Source organism: Bombina bombina, chromosome 6, assembly GCF_027579735.1.
Source record: "Bombina bombina isolate aBomBom1 chromosome 6, aBomBom1.pri, whole genome shotgun sequence".
In the NCBI taxonomy this organism is placed as follows: Eukaryota; Metazoa; Chordata; class Amphibia; order Anura; family Bombinatoridae; genus Bombina; species Bombina bombina.
The window spans coordinates 660,294,424-660,319,317 of record NC_069504.1 but is presented as its reverse complement, the minus strand read 5'-3'; the positions used below and the strand labels follow the sequence as shown (position 1 = coordinate 660,319,317).

The 24,894-nt window shown below is 38.3% G+C and overlaps 1 protein-coding gene across 2 annotated transcripts in view; it reads left to right on the top strand.

The window, feature by feature from the left end:
* Positions 1-24,659, top strand: part of MAP1A (microtubule associated protein 1A) — a 106,441-nt gene extending 81,782 nt beyond the window's left edge. For both annotated transcript variants that reach the window (XM_053717730.1, XM_053717731.1), the window contains 2 exons: positions 3,090-3,322; positions 24,257-24,659. In XM_053717730.1, coding sequence (XP_053573705.1) covers positions 3,090-3,322; positions 24,257-24,412 — 389 coding nt within the window. In that variant the 3' untranslated portion in view covers positions 24,413-24,659. The remainder of the gene's footprint in view (positions 1-3,089; positions 3,323-24,256) is intronic.
* The last annotated feature ends 235 nt before the right edge of the window (positions 24,660-24,894 follow it).

Genomic DNA, 24,894 nt, shown 5'->3' with positions numbered 1-24,894 from the left:
GCAGTGGCCCCTTATTTAGACGACATCCTGATTCAGGCGTCAAACTTCCAAATTGCCAAGTCTCATACGGACATAGTGTTGGCATTTCTGAGGTCGCATGGGTGGAAGGTGAACGAGGAAAAGAGTTCTCTATCCCCCCTCACAAGAGTTCCTTCCTAGGGACTCTGATAGATTATGTAGAAATGAAAATTTACCTGACGAAGTCCAGGTTATCAAAACTTCTAAATTCCTGCCGTGTTCTTTATTCCATTCCTCGCCCTTTCGGTGGCTCAGTGCATGGAAGTAATCGGCTTAATGGTAGCGGCAATGGACATAGTGCCGTTTGCACGCCTACATCTCAGACCGCTGCAACTCTGCATGCTCAGTCAGTGGAATGGGGATTACACAGATTTGTCCCCTCTACTAAATCTGGATCAAGAGACCAAGGATTCTCTTCTCTGGTGGCTATCTCGGGTTCATCTGTCCAAAGGTATGACCTTTCGCAGGCCAGATTGGACAATTGTAACGACAGATGCCAGCCTTCTAGGTTGGGGTGCAGTCTGGAACTCCCTGAAGGCTCAGGGATCGTGGACTCAGGAGGAGTCACTCCTTCCAATAAATATTCTGGAACTGAGAGCGATATTCAATGCTCTTCAGGCTTGGCCTCAGTTAGCAACTCTGAGGTTCATCAGATTTCAGTCGGACATCACGACTGTGGCTTACATCAACCATCAAGGGGGAACAAGGAGTTCCCTAGCGATGTTAGAAGTCTCAAAGATAATTCGCTGGGCAGAGATTCACTCTTGCCACCTATCAGCTATCCATATCCCAGGTGTAGAGAACTGGGAGGCGGATTTTCTAAGTCGTCAGACTTTTCATCCGGAGGAGTGGGAACTCCATCCGGAGGTGTTTGCACAATTGATTCATTGTTGGGGCAAACCAGAACTGGATCTCATGGCGTCTCGCCAGAACGACAAGCTTCCTTGTTACGGATCCAGGTCCAGGGATCCCAAGGCGACGCTGATAGATGCTCTAGCAGCGCCCTGGTCTTTCAACCTGGCTTATGTGTTTCCACCGTTTCCTCTGCTCCCTCGTCTGATTGCCAAGATCAAGCAGGAGAGAGCATTGGTGATCTTGATAGCGCCTGCGTGGCCACGCAGGACCTGGTATGCAGATCTAGTGGACATGTCATCCTTTCCACCTTGGACTCTGCCGTTAAGACAAGACCTTCTACTACAAGGTCCTTTCAATCATCCAAATCTAATTTCTCTGAGACTGACTGCATGGAGATTGAACGCTTGATGTTATCAAAGCGTTTCTTCTCTGAGTCAGTCATTGATACCTTAATACCGGCACAAAAACCTGTCACCAGGAAAATTTACCATAAGATATGGCGTAAATATCTTTATTGGTGTGAATCCAAGGGTTACTCATGGAGTAAGGTCAGGATTCCCAGGATATTATCCTTTCTCCAAGAAGGTTTGGAAAAAGGATTGTCAGCTAGTTCCTTAAAGGGACAGATTTCTGCCCTGTCTATTCTTTTGCACAAGCGTCTGGCAGATGTTCCAGACGTTCAGGCATTTTGTCAGGCTTTAGTTAGAATCAAGCCTGTGTTTAAACCTGTTGCTCCACCATGGAGCTTAAATCTGGTTCTTAAAGTTCTTCAAGGAGTTCCGTTTGAACCTCTTCATTACATAGATATCAAACTTTTATCTTGGAAAGTTCTGTTTTTGGTAGCTATTTCCTTGGCTCGTAGAGTCTCTGAGTTATCTGCCTTACAACGTGATTCTCCTTATCTGATCTTTCATGCGGATAAGGTAGTCCTGCGTACAAAACCTGGGTTTTTACCTAAGGTGGTATCTAATAAGAATATCAATCAAGAGATTGTTGTTCCATCTTTGTGTCCTAATCCTTCTTCAAAGAAGGAACGTCTATTACACAAATAAATTTATCAGGTAAGCATAAATTATGTTTTTAAGGGCCATTGGTAGTTTATTGTAGGCTAGGGTTTTTTTTATTTTTGGGGGGCTTTTTTATTTTGATAGGGCTATTAGATTAGGTGTAATTCTTTTTAATTTTTGATAATTTGTTTCTTATTTTTTTAATTTAGTGTTTGTTTTTTTATGTAATTTAGTTTTTTGTTTTTTTAGTAATGTTAGTGTTTTTTTTTTAATGTTAGCTTTTAGCTTAAGGCAGGTTAGTTTTTATTTGACAGGTAAGTTTGTATTTATTTTAACTAGGTAGTTAGTAAATAGTTAATAACTATTTACTAACTAGTCTACCTAGTTAAAATAAATACAAACTTACCTGTGAAATAAAAATAAAACCTAAGCTAGCTACAATATAACTATTAGTGTATTTAGTTTTAAATAGGTATTATTTAGTTAATAATTGTAAATTTAGTTTAGCTCTATTTTAATTATGTTAAAGTTAGGGGGGGTTAGGGTTAGGTGTTAATGGATTTATTTAGTGGTAGTGATGTGGGAGGCCAGAGGTTTAGGGGTTAATAACTTTAGTATAGTGGCGGAGACATCGGGAGCAACAGATTAGGGGTTAATAGTTTTATGTAGGTGCCGGTGATGTTGGGGCGGCATATTAGGGGTTAATAACTGTATGTAGGTGGCGGCGATGTTGGGGGCGGCATATTAGGGGTGTTTAGACTCAGGGTTTGTGTTAGAGTACAGTATTAGGTTTAAACATTATTTTCTTTTCCCCCATAGACATCAATGGGGCTGCATTACGGAGCTGTTGTTTCCGCGATCGCAGGTGTTAGGCTTTTTTTGGGCCGGCTCTCCCCATTGATGTCTATGGGGAAATTTTGCACGAGCACGTCAAAGCAGCGCTTGTTTTCGGTGCGGTATGGAGCTTAACACCACCATATCGCCCGCATAAGCCTGCTTTTTCAAAACCTTTAATACCAGCGTTATAGGGAGGTGAAATAATGCTTCTTTTGTGGCGGTCGTAAAATCCCTATAGCGCTCAAAACTCGTAATCTAGCTGATTGTCTTTGTTCTAAGAAATAATATATTTGTTATTTTTAGTAGTTTATTTTAATATGTAAAACAAAAACTGTGTTCTTTGCGGTAACTATCTAAATTATATCTCTTCAGGTTCCAGTAGTACAAAAACAAGTTCTACAGTACCTCCTGGGCCCCCTGTGTATGTAGATCTTGCTTACATTCCAAATCACTGTAATGGCAAAAATACAGACATGGAGTTTTTTAAGAGAGTTCGAGCTGGTTATTATGTTGTTAGCGGTAATGATCCAGCTAATGGAGAGCCAAACCGCGCAGTACTGGATGCACTTTTGGAAGGAAAATCACAATGGGGAGAGAACTTACAGGTAAGTTTTCTTTTTTTGAAAATGTGACCAAAGTTAATACATGGTATTAGTCAGATTATTAATATATGTTTTAGAATTTCTGGAGTTGATTAATTATTCAGTCTATTTTGTTTATAGTATATGTGATAATTTAGCAGAGTAATTATATTCAGAAAGTGCATCAGTTCATGTATAGACTTTACAGACAGTTAATTTAAAGAGAAAACATCCTTACCAACATATTAACTGGGTATTTAAAAAGTTACTAAAATATTCATTATACATAGTACTTTAATTGAAAATATAGAACCTGAGTTTGTCCTTGTAGTGTGGCTATAATGTCGGCTGTATGGTCTTTTTTTATAATATTGGAAATATCTGGACTTTGAAAAACAGCATAATTTAAATAGAAAATGTTTGTAAATATAATTCCTCTGTCCATTGCTGTTCTCTGCTTTTGGACTGTGACACCTGTGAAAATATTTATCTGTATGAATATTGGAATGGTAATTGGGCCTTATACTGTTACTCTAATCCACACAAAGAGGTATTTTAAGGTTACATTTCTGCATTTTGAATCATTCTTGATGTTTGGCAAAAAAATATATATATTTTCCACCTGATTGAGAACTAATTAGAATGTGCTAGTCTAATAAGACCCTTTACCTCCAGGTGCTACTTAGGGCTCAAGCTTCTTAACTTGAGACGTTTTCTGCTCTCCTTCACAGCATACGGGTAGCGGAACCTGTTTTTCTGCTGCTCGTATTTATCATTACACACTCAAATGAGCATGTAAAGTCTGCCCGTTCTCTGGTGTGATTAATCACGTAAGAGAAGGGCCTGTCAATCACGCTGCTTTGTACATGGAGCCATTACCTTGTTATAGAAGTCGATAACATGCAGTGGAGGCTCCTCTATATGAGCACAGGCACACGTGAACCCTCTTAGAGAGAAAAAGAAAGAAAAAAAAACTTTTTGGCTGAATAAATATAATTTTTACAATAGCCCCCTATTTGGAAAATTTATATTTATACAGCCAAAAAGATTCCAGTCCAGTTTTGTTAAAAAAAATTGCCATTTTTACTTCTATCTATCACACCGCACATGCGATAGATAGAAGTATAGGCTTCAAGCCCTTTGCACTTATTTCAAAGTGCTTACAGCGCCGCCCCAACTGAGCCGTATACCTTGTTAATCTCACAGTTTTTGCTGTGCGAGTGAGAGCACATGATGACTGCGTCCGGGAGGAGGAGCCTGGTCGATGCAAAACTGAGTTGGAGCTAGTGAGATGAGAGGGAGAGTCCTGTGGCAAAACACGTTCCATTCCAATAGAGATATAATTATATGATTACTTTAAAGCTTCTTTACAGACTGTGTCCAGAGAAATGATAATGATAATCTGACAGTAGTATGGTCCCACAGATGAGCTCTATTAATGTACATGCCAGGAACATAGCATTAGCAACACAATTCTCTCAACTGTATTTCCATATTCCTCAGGGTTCTGACAATGTCATGCTAATCCGTCTCCTATATCCCTAATCCTGTCTACTAAAGGGAAACATTTGAGAGGCGAGTTATTTATGTTGAAGATAACATCTGCAAAACATTTACAACTACATGGGCTGTCAGCTCCATACAAATACATCAGTGGTCTGTATTATCATTGAATTTAGACTAAGGAGAACTGTTATTGCTGAGGACAAGAAACAACCTTTGGTGCCTCTGCTGATGTTCTGTGCCTTTACTTTTATGAAAAACAAATTTTACATTTCCAAGCCCACCCAATATGCTAGAGGGACATTCTATAATGTTAGAGTGTTTTTAAACTGTCCCTCCAGTTTTCATTTTCAGGATTAAAGGAACAGTATATTGTAAACTTTTCAAAATAAAGGTAAAGGAGCTAACTCAAGTGAGTAAAACGGATCATTAGAAACACCTGTTTCCAATGATCCATTTTACGCACTATAGTTAGCTCCTTTACCTTTATTTTGTCATTTGAAGTATCTGTTTTTGCCTGTTAAAGCCATCACCTATACAGATAATATGAATACTGCTGCATTGCTCTATCTCCACTGCTATAGTTGAAAACAATTATAAAATACTTGCTAGGTGGTATTTAGCCCCAGTTCATGTATTGGGAACCCCCATTTGAATAACCCACGAGCTGTAGCGAATCATGTACGCTTGACCTCACTAAATTTAACATTGCACAAGCATTTCTGGTGAAATGCTTGTGCAATGCCGCCCCCTGCTCACCAGCAGCCAATAGGCAACTAGCAGGGGACATCCATCATCCCGATTGTATCTTACGACCGCTACTTCTTAACTTCCGTTTCAGACGGACTTGAAATGATGGGGCTCTGAAGCAGCATCCGCTGCTTCATAAATGGAGTCCAAGGAGTTAAAACTTGTTGATTTTGAGCGGAACTGCAAGCAACATCGAGAATTTCATATGCAAGATTTTTTTACTGGATACTTTACACGGGCTATTTTTAAATAAGAATGTTACAGTTTGTAAATGGATATTAAACAATAAATACATACAAGACAAAATGACGTATTCAAAGGAAAGATTAGCCTTAGCATATTATGTAGATGTATTTTTACAATTGACTTCCATCTTTCAGTTTTTTTCTTTCAATCCAGGAAAAACATGAAAGGAAGTCATTTTTTTTAGTTAACAAAGTGATCACAATATTTCTGAATCAAACACAGACGAGATTGTTAACTCACAGAAGATCTGATCCCCAGAACTGCCAATAATGGATGTGAATCACTGAAATCCAAAATGGGTTAAAGAGGTTAAAGAAGTCTATGTCTGTGTTTAGCAATTGGATAGAGCGATGTTTATGATAAATGTTAAACAATATGAATGTAATTTTTATATGGGCATCAATGCAATACAAGGCAGGATTGAAAATAGAGGTTTTTCAAACTTTAATATGTTAATATAGATATATATATATATATATATATATATATATATTATGTTTTCCATTTTGGCAAGATTTTTTTTAATTAAAAGTCAAGTAGTACAGATCAGGATATTAATTTCCTAGAATAAGGTGGACAAAACTTATTTCATCTTCTAAAACAGTTCTCACATTGTAAATCTAAGTGACGAGTTTTTACAAACAGTCTATACGTTGCAAAACACATTGTACATATTGTATTTTCAAAAACCCACTGTTCAGGCCGCAATTTCAAAAACACACTGTACATATTGTATTTTAAAAACCCACTGTACAAACCACAATTTCAAAAATCTTACAGTACAGACCACAATTTCAAATACCCACTGTACAGACCACAATTTAAAAAAAAAAAACTATACACACAGCAATTTTAAAAACCCACTGTACAGACCACAATTTTAAAAACCCACTGTGCAGACAGTAATTTAAAAAACCCACGGTACAAACCACAATTTCAAAAAACACTTTACAGACAGCAATTTCAAAAACTCACGGTACAGACAGTAATTTCAAAAGCCACTTTACAGACAGCAATTTCAAAAACCCACGTTACAGACAGCAATTTCAAAAACCAACGTTACAGACAGCAATTTCAAAAACCCACGTTACAGACAGCAATTTAAAAACCCCACTGTACAGACAGCAATTTAAAAAACCCATGGTACAGACCGCAATTTAAAAAACCCACGGGACAGACAGCAATTTAAAAAAAACACGGTGCAGAGAGCAATTTAAAAACCCATGTTACAGACCGCAATTTCAAAAATCTCACAGTACTGACTGCAATTTCTAAATCCAAGGTACAAACCAAAATTTCAAAAACCACTTTACAGACAGCAATTTCAAAAACCCACGGTACAGACAGACAGCAATTTCAAAAACCCACTGTAAGACTGCAGTTTCAATAACCCATTGTACAGACCACAATTTCAAAAACCCATTGTACAGACCACAATTTCAAAAACCCACGGTACAGACCGGAATTTAAAAAACCCATGGTACAGACAGCAATTTAAAAAACCCACGGTCCCCAGTCTCCCCGAGTCGTACCGCCCCATCTCCCTTCTCAACTCGGATTACAAGATACTCATGAAAATTCTGGCCAACAGATTGAAAGTAATCCTATCGGACATTATTCACCCGGATCAAACCGGATTTATGTGTCATAGAACATCAGTGACGAATGTGCGGAAAGTGTTACACACCATCGCACATTTCGCAAATACCCCTGAAGCCCCAGAGATAAGAGGGAACTCGGAGGCCTTCCTGCTATCCTTGGATGCAGAGAAGGCCTTCGATAGAGTGGAATGGAGTCATCTTATGGATACATTGCAACGTTTTGGTTTTGCGGGATCGTTCCTTACTTATATAGGGAACATTTACACAGCTCCGTGGATCCATGTCATGGCTAACGGCTTATTCTCCCCCCGTATATCCTTACAAAGAGGCACACGACAGGGGTGTCCTCTGTCCCCACTCCTCTTTAACATGGCCCTAGAACCGCTGGCCATCAAACTACGTTCGTCATACCCAGGCATCCAACTTAGTAGGGAGAGCCTACACCTTGCCTTGTATGCGGATGATATGCTCTTATTTGTTGAGCACCCGGCAAAATACATCCCAAAGATACTAGCGACAATAGATGCTTTCGGGTCGTTCTCAGGCTACAGAGTAAACGAAACCAAGTCAGAAATTCTGTGGCTCCGAAGGCATAAAAAACGACTGACCTCCTACCCATTCCAGGAGGCTAAACCCACCTTAACCTACCTGGGTATTCACTTGTCATCTTCCATGCAGGCCCTATATTATGATAATATAACCCAGGCGTGTCGTGAAGCTGCGAATACGATGGAGGGCTGGAGAAACCTGCCACTCTCCCTCTCTGGGCGCATAAATCTGGTCAAAATGGTGATTCTGCCACGGCTGCTATACCCACTACTTATGCTCCCATTTCTGATCTCTAGAAGGGATATGGCGGTATACAATCGGGCCCTCTCACGATTCTTGTGGAAGGGAGGCAAGTCGAGAATAGCTATGGCAAAATTATATGCACACCCTTCAAGCGGAGGGTTGGGATTACCCAACCTCAGGTTATATAACTGGGCATCTCTTGGCCGCCTCATGATTGATTGGCAACTACAAACAAGGCATTTCTACTCCCCTGAACTAGAGAGACAGGCCCTGGGGGGGCCTTGTCTACCGGTCCTACCCTTTGCCCACTCCACCAATCCCCAGGCGGCACTAAAGGATAACCTCCTCTACAAAGACACGCTAAGGGCTTGGCAACTAGCCCTCAGTCACGTCGGCCGCCGTTGTGTGGCGCCCAGAATGATCCCGTTGCGAAATAATCCTGACTTCCCCCCAGGTACGGACTCCTCCCCCTTTGTTCTGTGGGAAGCTAGGGGACTATGTTGTGTGGGGGATGCCCTGGACCTTCCCAGGAAATGCGTCAAATCATTCACCGATTTGCAGGCCCAATTTGGGCTACCACGAACTCACTTCTATGCCTATCTGCAATTGAGGCATTATATTGACCAACTGATGAGAGACGACCCACAATTCTGGGAACCACATGCATTTGCCTTGACAGTAGCCTCATTTAAAATGGGCAACTTTGCCATCTCGGGAATATATAGATCACTTTTATTCCACAATGAATCTGAAAACTTAACCCGGTTGGTGGATAAGTGGTCCAGAAGTGTGGTGAGGGACGATCTTGCGGAGCTCATTCAGCAGAGCGTGATGAGCGCTCGAAGAGCGACTATGTCCATGTCCCTCAGAGAATCCCAGATCAGAATGCTACACAGGGACTATATCATCCCTCGTCGGTTAGCGAAGTGGAGAACTGAAACAAGGAATGAATGCAGCAAATGTAAATTGTGCGATCCAGACTTTCTCCATTTTTTCCACACATGCCCTAAAGTCAACCAGTTTTGGGGTAAGATTGCCTTCTGGATTACGAGAGTCATTAAATTGAGAGTCCAGATTGATGTGGAACAGATTTGCTTCCTGGAATGGCGTGACCACCATCTCACAGATACCCCCTTACTTGACACTATCATCTTAGCTGCTAGGAAGGTCATTCTGGGAGTCTGGACAGAGACCTCGGCTCCTAGCTTTAGCTCTTTTAAACACCGTTTACACAAACAACTGCTCATCGAGCAACTAGACACTAAACTGGACACTAATAGGAGACTCAAGCATTTCATAAACAAATGGAGAAGATACATTATATCTCTGAGCCTTGACCTCCAGAGACAAATCCTACTCCCATTTGCACACACTGAGTACATGTTGACAGCATCCCTGAGGGGAGATTGGGGTTTCTTGTATCATACACAGAACGGTGGGGAAAATGGGAGGGATAACATCAGCATTTAAATGCTAGCAAACGGCTCCGGGTTACGGCTCCTCATGATCCCTTGACTCTTCCTTTTCTTCTCCCCCTTTTTTTTTTTTTTTTTTTTTTTGTTGTTGTTGTTGTTGTCTGCTTGCTTGTCTGACTAGTGCTCTCTCATAACTGTTGTCTGCTTGCTTGTCTGACTAGTGCTCTCTCATAACACAGAACATTTAGTAGGGAAAAGAGAAATGAATTTCCACAAACCTTTGCGAAGTCCCAGCCTATACTTAGCTGTATAGTTTTTACCGGTTAAGCATGTTGTTTTTTGTTTTTTTTTCCCTTTTTGCCACAATAAAACTGTTAAACGCTCCCCTCTAAGGGAGGAAAAAGAGAGGACAGGAAAGGACGGATCTATTTTAAGTCTACGAGTGTTTCGGTACCACCTGCTTTTGCTATTCATGTAATTGATAATTGTTATTGTTATTCTATGTCACTGTATCTGAAATCATGGAATATGTATACACACACTCTTCTGTATCCTTTCTGCTGCTCTCAATAAAAATAGTATATTAAAAAAAAAAAAAAAAAAAAAAAAACCCACGGTACAGAGAGCAATTTAAAAACCCATGGTACAGACAGCAATTTAAAAAAATCTCACAGTACAGACAGCAATTTCAAAAACCCAAGGTACAAACCACAATTTCAAAAACCACTTTACAGACAGCAATTTCAAAAACTCACAGTACAGACAGACAGCAATTTCAAAAACCCATTGTACAGACCACAATTTCAAAAACCCACAGTACAGACAGACAGCAATTTCAAAAACCCATTGTACAGACCACAATTTCAAAAACCCACTGTACAGACCACAATTTCAAAAACCCACTGTACAGACAGCAGTTTCAAAAACCCACGGTACAGACAGCAAATTCAATAACTCATTGTACAGACCACAATTTAAAAAACCCATTGTACAGACCACAATTTCAAAAACCCACGGTACAGACTGCAATTTCAATAACCCATTGTACAGACCACAATTTCAATACCTCACTCTCACTGTACAGACTGCGATTTCCAAACCTCACTCTCACTGTAAAGAACAGGGTTTCTCTTTGCAATTTTCTAGAACTGTAAGATTGCAGTTTTAAATAAACAAGATTGAATGGCAATGCTCAACTCGCGATCACAGCCGTTCTATTGCCGAGAGAAAGATATTAAAATAAAGAGCGTGATTGCTAAATGCCTTTTCCTGCAGATCTCATTAGCTGAACAAGATATCATGCATGATATGCATCTGTCTTTTAAATACAAATACATTTGTAAATGTCTGTCCTGCCCACTACTGACGGACTATACAAAAGTGCTGAATATAGGTTTAATGAATCTAGACCAAATATTCATATATACATCTAAAAAGGCATCTGTGGCTATATCAAAATGTATTGCACATGCCTGAGATAATAGAATTATTCCAAATCGTCTTGGAAAACTGTCAAACATGTATGTTCAATTTGTTGCTGAAATAAAGTGCAAAAATCTGTGGATCACCAAAGCCATTGCTTTGTATTCATCATATCGCTTTCTGCTCTGCTCCAATCTGAACTTTTCCCAGTATGGAAATATTGTTGTTGCTTGGATTGTGATAACTCAGAACTTGTAAAACACAGATCGGAGCTGAATAAACGCTGGTAAATGGGATTGTAAAGATTGGAATCGACCCCTATATTAGCTGTTTAAATATTGAGGATATCAGTGTAATGGTTGAATTTTTACAAAGTACTCTAGTTTCTATAAAGTAACGGGCACCTCCATGTCTCTTCTGATGAGAATAATTAGGGACAGATAAAATGAGGCAACAAAATAGAGGTTGTGCAAGCAAGGCTGTGTGGAAACCCTGCTACGTAATACTATATTTTCTCCCATTTTCCAGCCCCTGGCCTCTAGTTATCAAGCCATCAACCGCAAATGCGCTGGAATTCCGCAGCGTATTTGTGGCGAGGCTGATTCGCTGTAGTTATCAAGCCCTACAGCCCGGCAAAAGTAGAATATAGTGACGTAACATACGATCCGCCGGACTCAGTCCGACACAGATTTATGGTTACGTCACTACAGATGTTCCGAACGCAAGTTCGGCACAATCTGACTACTTTTGCTAGTTATCAAATAACTAGCAGGTATGCTCGCCACTATTCCGGGCCAGCGTACCTGGTTTTCAATCCGCCGCCCTGGAGGTGGCGGATCCCATAGGAATCAATGGGAGTCTGACAGCAGCGAGAGCTCATGTTCGCTGCTGCCCGATATCCCATTGATTCCTATGGGAGATGTCTGCACCTAACACCCTAACATGTACCCCGAGTCTAAACACCTCTAATCTGCCACCACCTACATTATACTTATTAACCCCTAAACCGCCGCCCCGACACCGCTGACACCTACATTATATGTATTAACCCCTAAGCCGCCGCTCCCGGACCCCGCCACAACTATAATACATTTATTAACCCCTAAACCGCCGCTCTCGGACCCCGCTGCCACCTACATTAAACTTATTAACCCCTAAACCGCCGCTCCTGGCCCCCGCCGCAACTATAATAAATATATGAACCCCTAAACCGCCGCTCCCGGACCCCGCCAGAACTATAATAAATATATGAACCCCTAAACTTCCGCTCCCGGACCCCTCCGCCACCTACATTATACCTATTAACCCCTAATCTGCCCCCCCTATACTGTCGCCACCTACATTACATTGATTAACCCCTAATCTACCCCCCCTACACCGCCGCCACTATATTAAATGAATTAACCCCTAAACCTAAGTCTAACCCTAACACCCCCTAACTTAAATATTATTTAAATTAATCTAAATAAATATTCCTATAATTAAATAAATGAATCCTATTTAAAACTAAATACTTACCTATAAAATAGATGGCTACAATATAATTAATAATTACATTGTAGCTATTTTAGGGTTTATTTTTATTTTACAGGCAACTTTGTAATTAATTTAACTATGTACAATAGCTATTAAATAGTTATTAACTATTTAATAGCTACCTAGCTAAAATAATTACAAAATTACCTGTAAAATAAATCCTAACCTAAGTTACAATTACACCTATCACTACACTATCATTAAATAAATTAAATTAATTAACTACAATTACCTAACACTAAATAAAATTAACTAAAAATAACTAAAGTACAAAAAAACCCTCTAAATTGCAGAAAATAAAAAAAATTACAAGAATTTTAAACTAATTACACCTAATCTAAGCCCCCTAATAAAATAAAAAAGCCCCCCAAAATAATAAAATTCCCTACCCTAAACTAAATTACAAATAGCCCTCCAAGATGGCCTCCCTCGAATTCCGATTGGCTGATAGAATTCTATCAGCCAATCGGAATTAAGGCAGGAAAAATCCGATTGGCTGATGCAATCAGCCAATCAGATTGAGCTCGCATTCTATTGGCTGTTCCAATCAGTCAATAGAATGCGAGCTCAATCTGATTGGCTGATTGGATTCTATCAGCCAATCGGAATTCAAGGGACATCATCTTGGATGACGTAATTTAAAGGAACCTTCATTCGGTGTTAGGACGTCTATGGAAGAGGATGGCTCTGGGTCGGCTAGATTCAAGATGGCTCCGCTTCGGTTGATTGAAGATGTCGCTTGGATGAAGACTTCTGCCGCTTGGAGGACCTCTTCTGCCCAGATTCGATGAAGACTTCTGGACGGATCGGATGACCGCTTGTGCCCGGCTGGGTGAAGACGGCTCAAGGTAGGGTGATCTTCAAGGGGGTCGTGTTAAGGTTTTTTTAAGGGGGGATTGGGTGGGTTTTAGAGTAGGGGTGTGTGGGTGGTGGTTTGTAATGTTGGGGGGGGTTATTGTATTTCTTTTTTTTACAGGCAAAAGAGCTGATTACTTTGGGGCAATGTCCCGCAAAAAGCCCTTTTAAGGGCTGGTAAAAGAGCTGATTACTTTGGGGCAATGCCTCACAAAAGGCCCTTTTAAGGGCTATTTGTAATTTAGTTTAGGGTAGGGAATTTTATTATTTTGGGGGCTTTTTTATTTTATTAGGGGGCTTAGATTAGGTGTAATTAGTTTAAAATTCTTATATATTTTTTTATTTTCTGTAATTTAGATTTTTTTCTTTTTTGTACTTTAGTTATTTTTAGTTAATTTTATTTAATGTTAGGTAATTGTATTTAATTAATTTAATTTATTTAATGATAGTGTAGTGTTAAGCGTAATTGTAACTTAGGTTAGGACTTATTTTACAGGTAATTTTGTAGTTATTTTAGCTAGGAAGTTATTAAATAGTTAATAACTATTTAATAGCTATTGTACCTAGTTAAAATAAATACAAAGTTGCCTGTAAAATAAAAATAAACCCTAAAATAACTACAATGTAACTAATAGTTATATTGTAGCTTTCTTAGGGTTTATTTTATAGGTAAGTATTTAGTTTTAAATATGATTAATTTATTTAATTATAGGAATATTTATTTAGATTCATTTAAATAATATTTAAGTTATGGGGGTGTTAGGGTTAGTTTTAGGGGTTAATTAATTTAATATAGTTGCAGCGGTGTAGGGGGGGTAGATTAGGGGTTAATCAATGTAATGTAGGTGGCGGCGGTGTACGGGGGGCAGGATAGGGGTTAATAAATGTAATGTAGGTGGCGGCGGTTTAGGGGTTAAACAATTTAGTTGCGGCGGGGTCCGGGATCGTCAGGATAGGGGTTAATAACTTTATGTAGGTGGCGGCGGTATAGGGGGGCGGAAGATTAGGGGTTAATAGGTATAATGTAGGTGGCGGCGGGGTCCGGGAGCGGTGGTTTAGGGGTTCATATATTTATTATAGTGGCGGCGGGGTCCGGGAGCGGTGGTTTAGGGGTTAATATATTTATTATAGTTGCGGCGGGGTCCAGGAGCGGCGGTTTAGGGGTTAATAAATTTATTTAGTTGCGGAGGGCTCCGGGAGCGGCGGTTTTGGGGGTAAAACAGTATAGTATAGTGTGGGTGCTTAGTGACAGGCTAGCAAGAAAGCTGCGAAGAAGCCGATGAGCAGCGAGATCGATGACTGTCAGTTAACAACAGTCCGCTGCTCATCGCTCCGTACTTGGTGCGCGGCTTCTTGACAGCTTTCTTGATAACTTTGGCGAATGTATTCAGGTCCGCGGCTGCGATGTTAGGCGAGCGTATTGGGGCCGGCGAATGCAGGTAAATACAGAGCTTTATAACTAGAGGCCTCTGTATCATGTGACAGACATCAACCAATCACAGACTAGTATAGGTATACCCTTTGAGCTTGTGCACATGCTCAGTTGGAGCTGGTGCTGTAGAAAATGTGCATATAAAAAGGTTGTGCAACATTTGGTAATGGAAGTAAATTAGAAGGTGTCTTCGACTTTAAACCTTTTATATTACAATTTCAAACTGTTTTTTTCCCATTTATTTGCTTTAATCCTTGGCAGTGGCGTATGTAGGTTTTGAGCTGCCCCAGGCCTTTTTTGGCCATAACACTTTTTGGTCAGGGTGTGACATTTTTTTTATGTTTCATGGCATTTTCCAAGTAAATATTCACATGGGCTTGTAAAACACTTGCGCCTAGATTTCGGGTTTTGTCGGTAAAGACCTGCGTAGCTAACGCTGCTTTTTTTTCCCAGCGCACCCTTAAGACAACGCTGGTATTTAGAGTTGTCTGAGTGGCTGCGTTAGGCTCAGAAAAGAGAGCGTTGAGCATAATTTACCTTCCCTTCAACTCTCAATACCAGCGTTGCTTACGGTAGCGGTATGCTGGAAAAACGTGCTCGTGCACGATATCCCCATAGGAAACAATGGGGCTCAGCTGGCTGGAAAAACACCTGCAAAAAAGCAGCGTTCAGCTCCTAGCGCAGCCCGATTGATTCCTATGGGGAAACACTTTCTAAGTCTGCACCTAACACCCTAACATGAACCCAGAGTCTAAACACCCCTAACCTTACACTTATTTACCACTAATCTGCCGCCCCCGCTATCAACGATCGGGTTGATTGACACCCCCCTGCTGGCTGCCGATTGGCCGCAAGTCTGCAGGGGGCGGCGTTGCACCAGCAGCTCTTGTGAGCTGCTGGTGCAATGCTGAATACGGAGAGCGTATTGCTCTCCGTATTCAGCGAGGTCTGGCGGACCGAATCCGCACTGTCTGATCAGGTCCGCCAGACTTTGATAAATTGGGGCCAATGGCACAACAGGTGTTACTGCATTGCAAGGTGGCAAATCTGGGATGAGTAAACACAACTATTACAATATTAAGCAGGCCTTATATGTATACCTACATTACGCTTAATATAAGGTCTGTATATTTGTGACAGCCCTATCTAAAGGACTGTTTTTTATGAGAAATATTTGAAGTGTTTATCCAGTCTTTGGGGCCTATCTATCAAGCTCCGAACAGAGCTTGACGGCCCGTGTTTCTGGTGAGTCTTCAGACTCGCCAGAAACACCAGTTATGAAGCAGCGGTCTAAAGACCGCTGCTCCATAACCTGTCTGCCTGCTCTGAGCAGGTGGACAGACATCGCCGCAATTCAACCCGATCGAGTCCGATCGGGTTGATTGCCACCTCCCTGCTGGCGGCCCATGGTGGCCGCGAGTCTGCAGGGAGCTGCTGGTGCAATGCTGAATACGGCGAGCGTATTGCTCTCCGTATTCAGCGAGGTCTGGCGGACCTGATCCGCACTGTCGGATCAGGTCCACCAGACTTTGATAAATTGGGGCCTTTATCTTTACCTCTTTTCCATGTTGGATAAAAAGTAATATCTATTCACCTTATTTGGATGTTAAGTGTTTTTTTTTTATGTCAACCTTGCAGGTACATGCAGCTCTGAGAGCACTATGGCCCCAATTTATCAAAGTCTGGCGGACCTGATCCGACAGTGCGGATCAGGTCCGCCAGACCTTGCTGAATACGGAGAGCAATACGCTCTCCGTATTCAGCATTGCACCAGCAGCTCACAAGAGCTGCTGGTGCAATGTCGCCCCCTGCAGACTCGCAGCCAATGGGCCGCCAGCAGGGAGGTGTGAATCAACCCGATCGTACTCGATAGGGTTAAATTGCGGCGATGTTTGTCCGCCTGCTCAGAGCAGGCGGACAGGTTATGGAGCAGTGGTCTTTAGACTGCTGCTTCATAACTGGTGTTTCTGGCGAGTCTGAAGACTCGGCAGAAACACGGACCATCAAGCTCCGTTCGGAGCTTGATAGATAGGCCCCTATGTCTCATCTGCTTATGAATCATAGTTTTAGATCTGAGCATTTGATTCTCCATCATTTTAAAAGCTGCATTTGTTTAAATTTAAAAACAAAAATTATAGCATTTAGCATATTAAAATAGCCTAACACCTACAGTATATCATAATTCTCAAAAAAAACTGCTGTTCATTTATCTAACTTTCTCAAACTGACAGCAAGCCTTTTTTATTCTATAAAATATCTTAATTTGCACATAAAGGGACACTGTACCCCAAATTTTTCTTTCGTGATTCAGATAGAGCATAACATTTTAAGCAACTTTCTAATTTACTCCTATTATCAAATTTTCTTCATTCTCTTGGAATCTTTATTTGAAATGCAATAATGTAAGTTTAGATGCCAGCCCATTTTTGGTGAACAACCTGGGTTGTCCTTGCTGATTGGTGGATAAATTCATCCACCAATAAAAAAGTGCTGTCCAGAGTACTGAAACCAAAAAAAAAGCTTAGATGCCTTCTTTTTCAAATAATGATAGCAAGAGAACGAAGAAAATTTGATAATAGGAGTAAATTAGAAAGTTGCTTAAAATTGCATGCTCTTTCTGAATTACAAAAGAAAACATTTGGGTACAGTGTCCCTTAAACGGCAGCAGACCTCATTCCCACCTGACATAAAATAATTTACTTCAGAGGCAACAGTATCATAGACTGTAGTAGTAAGTATGCATGGACATTGTAGGTGCCCATTCATGGAGTTTGGCTATTCTTGATGCCACATTTATGCTTGTGAAAGATCACCACTCTAAGATCTGAATTTGCATAGATCTTAGTGTAGTGATCTTTCACAAGAATCAATCCGGCATCGAAAATAGCCAAAGTCCATGAGCGGCTGCCTACTTCTGCATTCAGAAGCTAACTGCTTTTTTGTTGTGAGGTGTTAATATTCAAGTAGTACATATAATGGGTACTTAAAAAATGCATTGCACACCATATTTACAGTATAACATATGTAATGTATTTTCTAGTCATATTGGCTCCATATAACTGTGTTTGCTTAGGTCTGTAGATGGCATCTTAAATTATTCCAAATTTACTACAGCAATATTAAGTATTAACTATATGGAATTCCACACTGCAAAGAAATAAAGTTCTTAATTGTTCCAATGAAAAACTGTATTCATAGTAGTGTTTCCAAATGTTTTATCATCAACAACTAATATAGATCATAATATTTAGTGGATGATATGAATATCATATATGCTTTATGCCATTTTCTACAGGGATAATATCATCAATATATCTTGCCCTGGTATATCTTTGGGATGGTGTTGTTTCCTACCTTTCCAATAATAGATTTGTATAGCTAGAGTGATTTGATGCAAGTGTATGTAAATAGCAAATACTGTTCCCTCTGAGGCCTGTAGACTTTATTAATGTAAAATGACAATATAAATGTCCTCCACATCAATACTTGCCAAAAAGGCACATCAAGGCTGTAAAATCTATATAGAGTATCTGTAGTATCACTCAAACCTGCCAGAAAAGATGTTATGAATTTGCACAATTTTTTTTAAAAAGTTAGCCACTTTATATGTAAAATGTGACTTAAAATTGGCCTACTTAGTTGTACAGTTATACGTTGATGTACTTTTTGTAGCCCATAGAATGCCATAGAAGGACAGAAGGGGATTAGATTTCCATGCATTAGTATTACTGCACACTGATAACATTATTTAGCATTTAAGAAACGTTTTTTAACTAATATTCTGTTTTTAAATGTGGGTCTGAGGTCAAGATTTCATTGGTGCGCCTCTCATGGAGTAGACGGTTGCATATTCCAGTATAATCCTTTCTACTTAAGAAAGCAATTCTTCCTTTTTATCACAATCTTTGAGAATAATGTCTGAAGCTTGGCCGGGTTTTTTTAGTGCTTAACTCTCTAGCCATTTTGGATTAAAAACCTAGATTTATCCTTGTCTTTCATATTTCCAATGCAATGCTAAGAATTATAAAAAAATGTTTTTATATTACAGTTTTATATATATATACACATATATACATCTGGAATGGTATAATGGTAGCCTGTCTATGTCACAATCAGGTTGCTAGTGCTTGCTATTGATTAATGACACAGAGATTGAGTGGATTTTTACACACCACAAGTGGAGAGTGCTGAATCTTTTGCCTTATTACACACACACACACATGTTGCTGATATACTTTAAAGGGGCATTGTATTTAAATGCTTCTTATCATGTATATTTATGTATGCAAGAGCAGCAGTTAAAAGTGAATCAAAATATACAATAAATGTGAAAAACAAGAATGCAAAAAGTTCAATAATACTGAAAGGATATATCCGTTTCTGACAGAAATCTTTGGTGACTTGAATCCTTAATGGGTCCTCAAGTGAGAGACGAGAAAGTAAACACAAAATAGTGTAACACTGTAAACCCACTGGGTTATGTGAAATGATAGGACGAATGATTACTCACATTTGTTGGAGCTAATACAAGCTCTGTATGATGCACACACCTACTTTATACTGGTAGGCAAACAGTATCCCACAGCGTAAATCAGGTAAAATAAATTTATTAAAATGCTAAAATACGTCACAAAAATGTTTTTCCATGAAAATGTTAAGTGAAAGATGTGGAAATTAAAAGTGAAGCAAACAGGAATGCAGCTAATACCAAGGTTAATACCAAGGTTTCTAGTACTCACTGGCTGACAACGACAAATTCCACAGAAAAGTTGGTTTATTCAGTCTGTAAAAAAACAAACAAACAAGGCACTGTAATGTATTTTGAATTACTCCCTTTTAGATAGAACAAATACATGTTTAGGAATCATATCCCTTTATTTTTTTTGGATAGGACTTGGAATGGCCCACATATCATTGGTTTTGTGCAGTATTTGTGCATTGACCTACACTGGCTAATTTGTAGTATAGAATAAATAATATGATAATCAGTATTAAATACTTATTATCTGAAATGACACAAATGTTAATGTCCCCTACTGTGACTTTTTCTGAATGTTATGACTGTTTCTATCAATGTATAAATTAGCTTACCCAATTCTATGGTGATCGGTTTACAGATCTGATTGTGAAGTGAAACCAGGGGGTTCCCTTTAAATAATGTGTGAATTGATAGACTTTTTGGTGTATTGAAGTGGCTATTTTTGATATTAGCTTTGGTGTTGTGGAACAATGTGTGAGCATTCTTCTTCTTGTAGTTTTGAATATCCTTTGTTTCTCTGCTTAGAAACCTGTGGCCCTAATACATTGTATAATATATTTCCTGGCTTGCAATTGGATAACTTCTTGATGATACTTAGTTTTTCTCATCAGTACTGTCAAATAATTCATGGTTTGATATTTTATTTTTCGGGGTGACATCTTGAGTATCAATGACAATCCCTAAAGATAAATATTACTAACTCCAATACAAAATACACCTTTTTTAAATAATTTTAAAAAATGCTGAATTCCTAAAGTATAAAACTATATTTTTCAACTGTTAACTCAGGATAAGGCTCATTTTTAACAAGAAGTTATTTTTTCTAGGTTATTTTTTATGAACTTGTGTATTGAACATGTGTAATGATAATTTCCTTATACACAGGTGGCTTATTTGAACCCATTTAAAAACAATATTTGTACATTTTAAAATACATCTTTTTTTTTCAAAAATGGATCTTCTTTCATATGAGATTTTTTTTCTTTCTATGCTTATGAGGCATGTCACTGTCCACCAATCAGTATGATTATAAGCCAGTATGCATACCTCCCAACATTTGTGGTTGAGAATGAGGGACACCGGAGGTTGATATTTCTGGTTGCTGCTTCGGTAAAGCTCATTTCAGGGTTAAATCAAAATTCATTAAAATAATTTGCATTTGCATATCTTACCCAGAATCCTCTTGTGCATTGGTAACAATGTACATGGAGTTTTACTTGGGAAAAACAAGCGGGGAACTTACCTGTATCTGCTAATTTCCTATGCAAAAAAATTGTATTGTTTTACTTTTGAGACATGGTGGATTTTAATCTCAGATTTTTACCTCCACCATAATTTTAATGAATTTTGATTTAACCCTGAAATGAGCTTTACCGAAGCAGCAACCAAAAATCTATCTGCTACTGACGAATTCTAAAAAGAATGAAACAGCCTGTCTAGCAGTGGTTTCTGTATTGCTGCAATCACCCTATTATGGGATCGCTGTGTTAAAACAGTATTTGAAACAAAAAATCTGAGATTTTCCATCTCTAATTTGCATATCTTACCCAGAATCCTCTTGTGCATTGGTAACAATGTACATGGAGCTTTACTAGGGAAAAGCAAGCGGGGAACTTGCCCGGATCTGCTAATTTCCTATGCAATTTTTTTGTATCGATTTACTTTTGAGACATGGAGGATTTTAATCTCAGATATTTATCTCCATCATAATTTTAATGAATATATATATATGTATAAAAAATTTTTTTTGAAAGGGGAGAGATATTACGTATACCACAAATTACAATAGTATACAAAGTTTAATAATTTGATGCAGTCACATCTTATGATGCAGACCCTATAAAATTTTGATATAAATGGCCTTAACAAGCAAGATATGGTTATGGAATTTCGAAAAATTCCATAAAAAGTTAAGGGATTACAGCACTCTTTTTGAAAAAAGTCATACATTTATTTCAGAAACAGATCCAACAAACATAGCGAACCCCTGCCTCATCCATGAGCAGAGTTCCTGTACATAATGAAAACACATTAAAACAGAGGCATTTGACACTTTTGACTGGCCAGTCTTATCTAACAATAACCCAAACAGAATAATGTTACTCTCATGCAAACAACAAAATGTTGAAGATTGGGGCTGCTCCAAAAATACGAACTAATAAAACGGCAAATTATCAACAGTTCGTAAAGAGTAAAAGGTTAATCTCTATATCATAGTTAGCGTAGGAATAGAGACACTGAACCAATTATTTCTGCAATATTATTATTTATTGCAGAAATAATTGGTTCAGTGTCTTTATTCCTACGCTAACTATGATATAGAGATTAACCTTTTACTCTTTACGAACTTTTGATAATTTGCCGTTTTATTAGTTCGTATTTTTGGAGCAGCCCCAATCTTCAACATTTTGTTGTTTGCATGAGAGTAACATTATTCTGTTTGGGTTATTGTTAGATAAGACTGGCCAGTCAAAAGTGTCAAATGCCTCTGTTTTAATGTGTTTTCATTATGTACAGGAACTCTGCTCATGGATGAGGCAGGGGTTCGCTATGTTTGTTGGATCTGTTTCTGAAATAAATGTATGACTTTTTTCAAAAAGAGTGCTGTAATCCCTTAACTTTTTATGGAATTTGTCGAAATTCCATAACCATATCTTGCTTGTTAAGGCCATTTATATATATATATATATATATATATATATATATATATATATATATATATATATATATGTGTGTGTGTGTACATATGTATTTATATGTGTATATATGTATTTACAGACATATATACACATAAATACATGTGTCTACAGTATATATATATATATATATATGTGCGTGTGCATTGAAAACCTTTGCAATTAAGTAGCTGAAAACATGTAAAATCATATATATGCAATATTCATTTTGCATAAAGTGTTTAACTATGTATTTATTTCACATTCCAATGTTCCTCACATAGGGGAATATTTTCTAACTATTTTTAAATATATATTCCTATATCTATCTGTGTATATATATATATATATATATATATATATATATATATTTTACCAAGCAAACATATATATATATATATATATATATATATAAATATTTATTTAAAGTGAGGGTAAAGTTACCTAGTTGTCGATGTAGTATATAATAATATGTTCCAAATAAATATGAGCTTCATTCATCGATTTGTATAATTTTGCTTGTAAGTAAAGTTACAAATTAGATATGCAAAATTTTTAATAATTTTCTGAAGCTCGAGTAAATCAACCCGTTTTTTATGTTTTTTCTATCTTGGTCACGTTTTTCTGTGATCCAATTGAAAATTTGACCTTTGTGCATCCATCACTCAACGTCATCCGCCTCCTTGCTCTTATGCGCATGCAGTATTTTTTTTCTTCAGAAGCTTGGAGTCAATTCTCGCTCCCGTTTTGCGCATGCGCTTTGGTAGTAGTGTAGGAATTTCAACAGACCGCTGCTTACAGACCACTCTGATAAGGACAAGCGCAGCATTTGACGTCAAAGTATTGACTAAGTAAGTACCGCTGTCCTTTCAAATCAGATTATGCATGCTAATAATAGATTGAGATCGCCGATTTGCGCATGCGCAGTTCTACTGAGCATCGTCAACGCACTTTTAGAAGACGTATAGAGCAGTTGGGACCGCTCTAAGTCTGAGAACAGAAAACCAGGAAATAGGGTTTGGGAGGAGTCACCATCTTAACGGTAGGGATTTTTAGATCTATATATTTTGAGATATATAAAATAAATTGAGGAAAAAAAATAGCGATTAGCATCTGGTAATATTAGCAAATCTAATGATGTCTTCGAATTGCTAAAACTTTACCTTTACTTTAAGAATAAAAAGAACATATTCAGCTATGTGAAGAGCATTGGAATGTGAAATATTAATATTTAATGTTGTTTTAGCGCACATGGTTAAACGCAATCGGGTTTGCGCATGAGTATGGGTGTTAGGATTTTTCTCCACTTTTTGCGCTCCATTGAAGTCTATAGGGGAATACGTTAACAGGTTTGCGATATTCGAAGTTCGGCTTTTTGCGTGAGTCGGGATAGTACTCGTGCGCAAACTTTTTACATTCAACTTGTAATACAAGCGCTACCCAACGTGCGCAAAAAGCTTGCTTCTAGCAAAATTAAAACGAGAGCAGGAGCGCTAATTGGCACTCTACTGGTAATCTAGCCCTTAATATTTAATACTGGTAAAAAAATAATAGGTTTCATATTTGTGGGAGATGCAATTATTTTTTATTTGTGGGTCCCAATTAAACTCTATAGTATACTCTTTGGGTGTCAATAAGTTAAACAGTTATGGCTTTAAATATTTCTGACAGGGTTTATTACTGCTTAGTGCCTAGTTTAAATATAGCTGACAAAAGGAGTTAACCACTTGTATAAATGTTGCTAAAAAGTTAGTTAATCACTTCTCTCTGTGTCTGTCAGGAAGGAGTTTATTTGTGAGAAATATATATGAGGAAATATTATTTAAACTGGGCAGGCGGGCAGGGGAGATAAGCTGCAGATTTATTTAAACCTACCACTTCATAATTTATTTAATACTTGTTTGTTTACTGGCACTTGCTATGTCTCACTGCCCAAATTTGAACTGCCAATTTTTTTATTTTTTTTATTCAGGTGACATTGATTCCAACCCATGATACTGAAGTGACACGTGAATGGTACCAACAGACTCATGAGAAACAGCAGGAGCTCAATATCATGGTCCTGGCTAGCAGTAGCACAGTAGTGATGCAAGATGAATCATTTCCAGCATGCAAGATTGAATTCTAATGTTTTTAGTCATTTTCTAAATGCCACATCAGTATGTTGTGTTAAGATTTGTGTCCAGTCACATCTTAGTTATCAGCTAATTCTGATTTGGAGCCATTTTGTCTGACTCTCCCAATGTTGATCAATGTACATTCAGCTGCATTATGGGTGTTTAAAGAAGACTGAAAGTTATACCATTAGAATTATAGTGGGCATATCTGAAGGGAAATTATTATTTCTGCTTATATACTGTATATATATATATATATATATATATATATATATATATATATATATATATATATATATATATATATATTTATATTGTTACTTGGCAGAGTCTATGTTGTCTTGCAAACACTGAGTCCAGGATCGTATAGCACTGCTAGAAATTTAATCCTATTGGTTTAAAAAAATAATAGTCGGATTTATATAACAAAATCTATGTAACAGGCACAGGCCTGCAGATAAAAAAACAATTTGACTAAACCATAAATGAATGT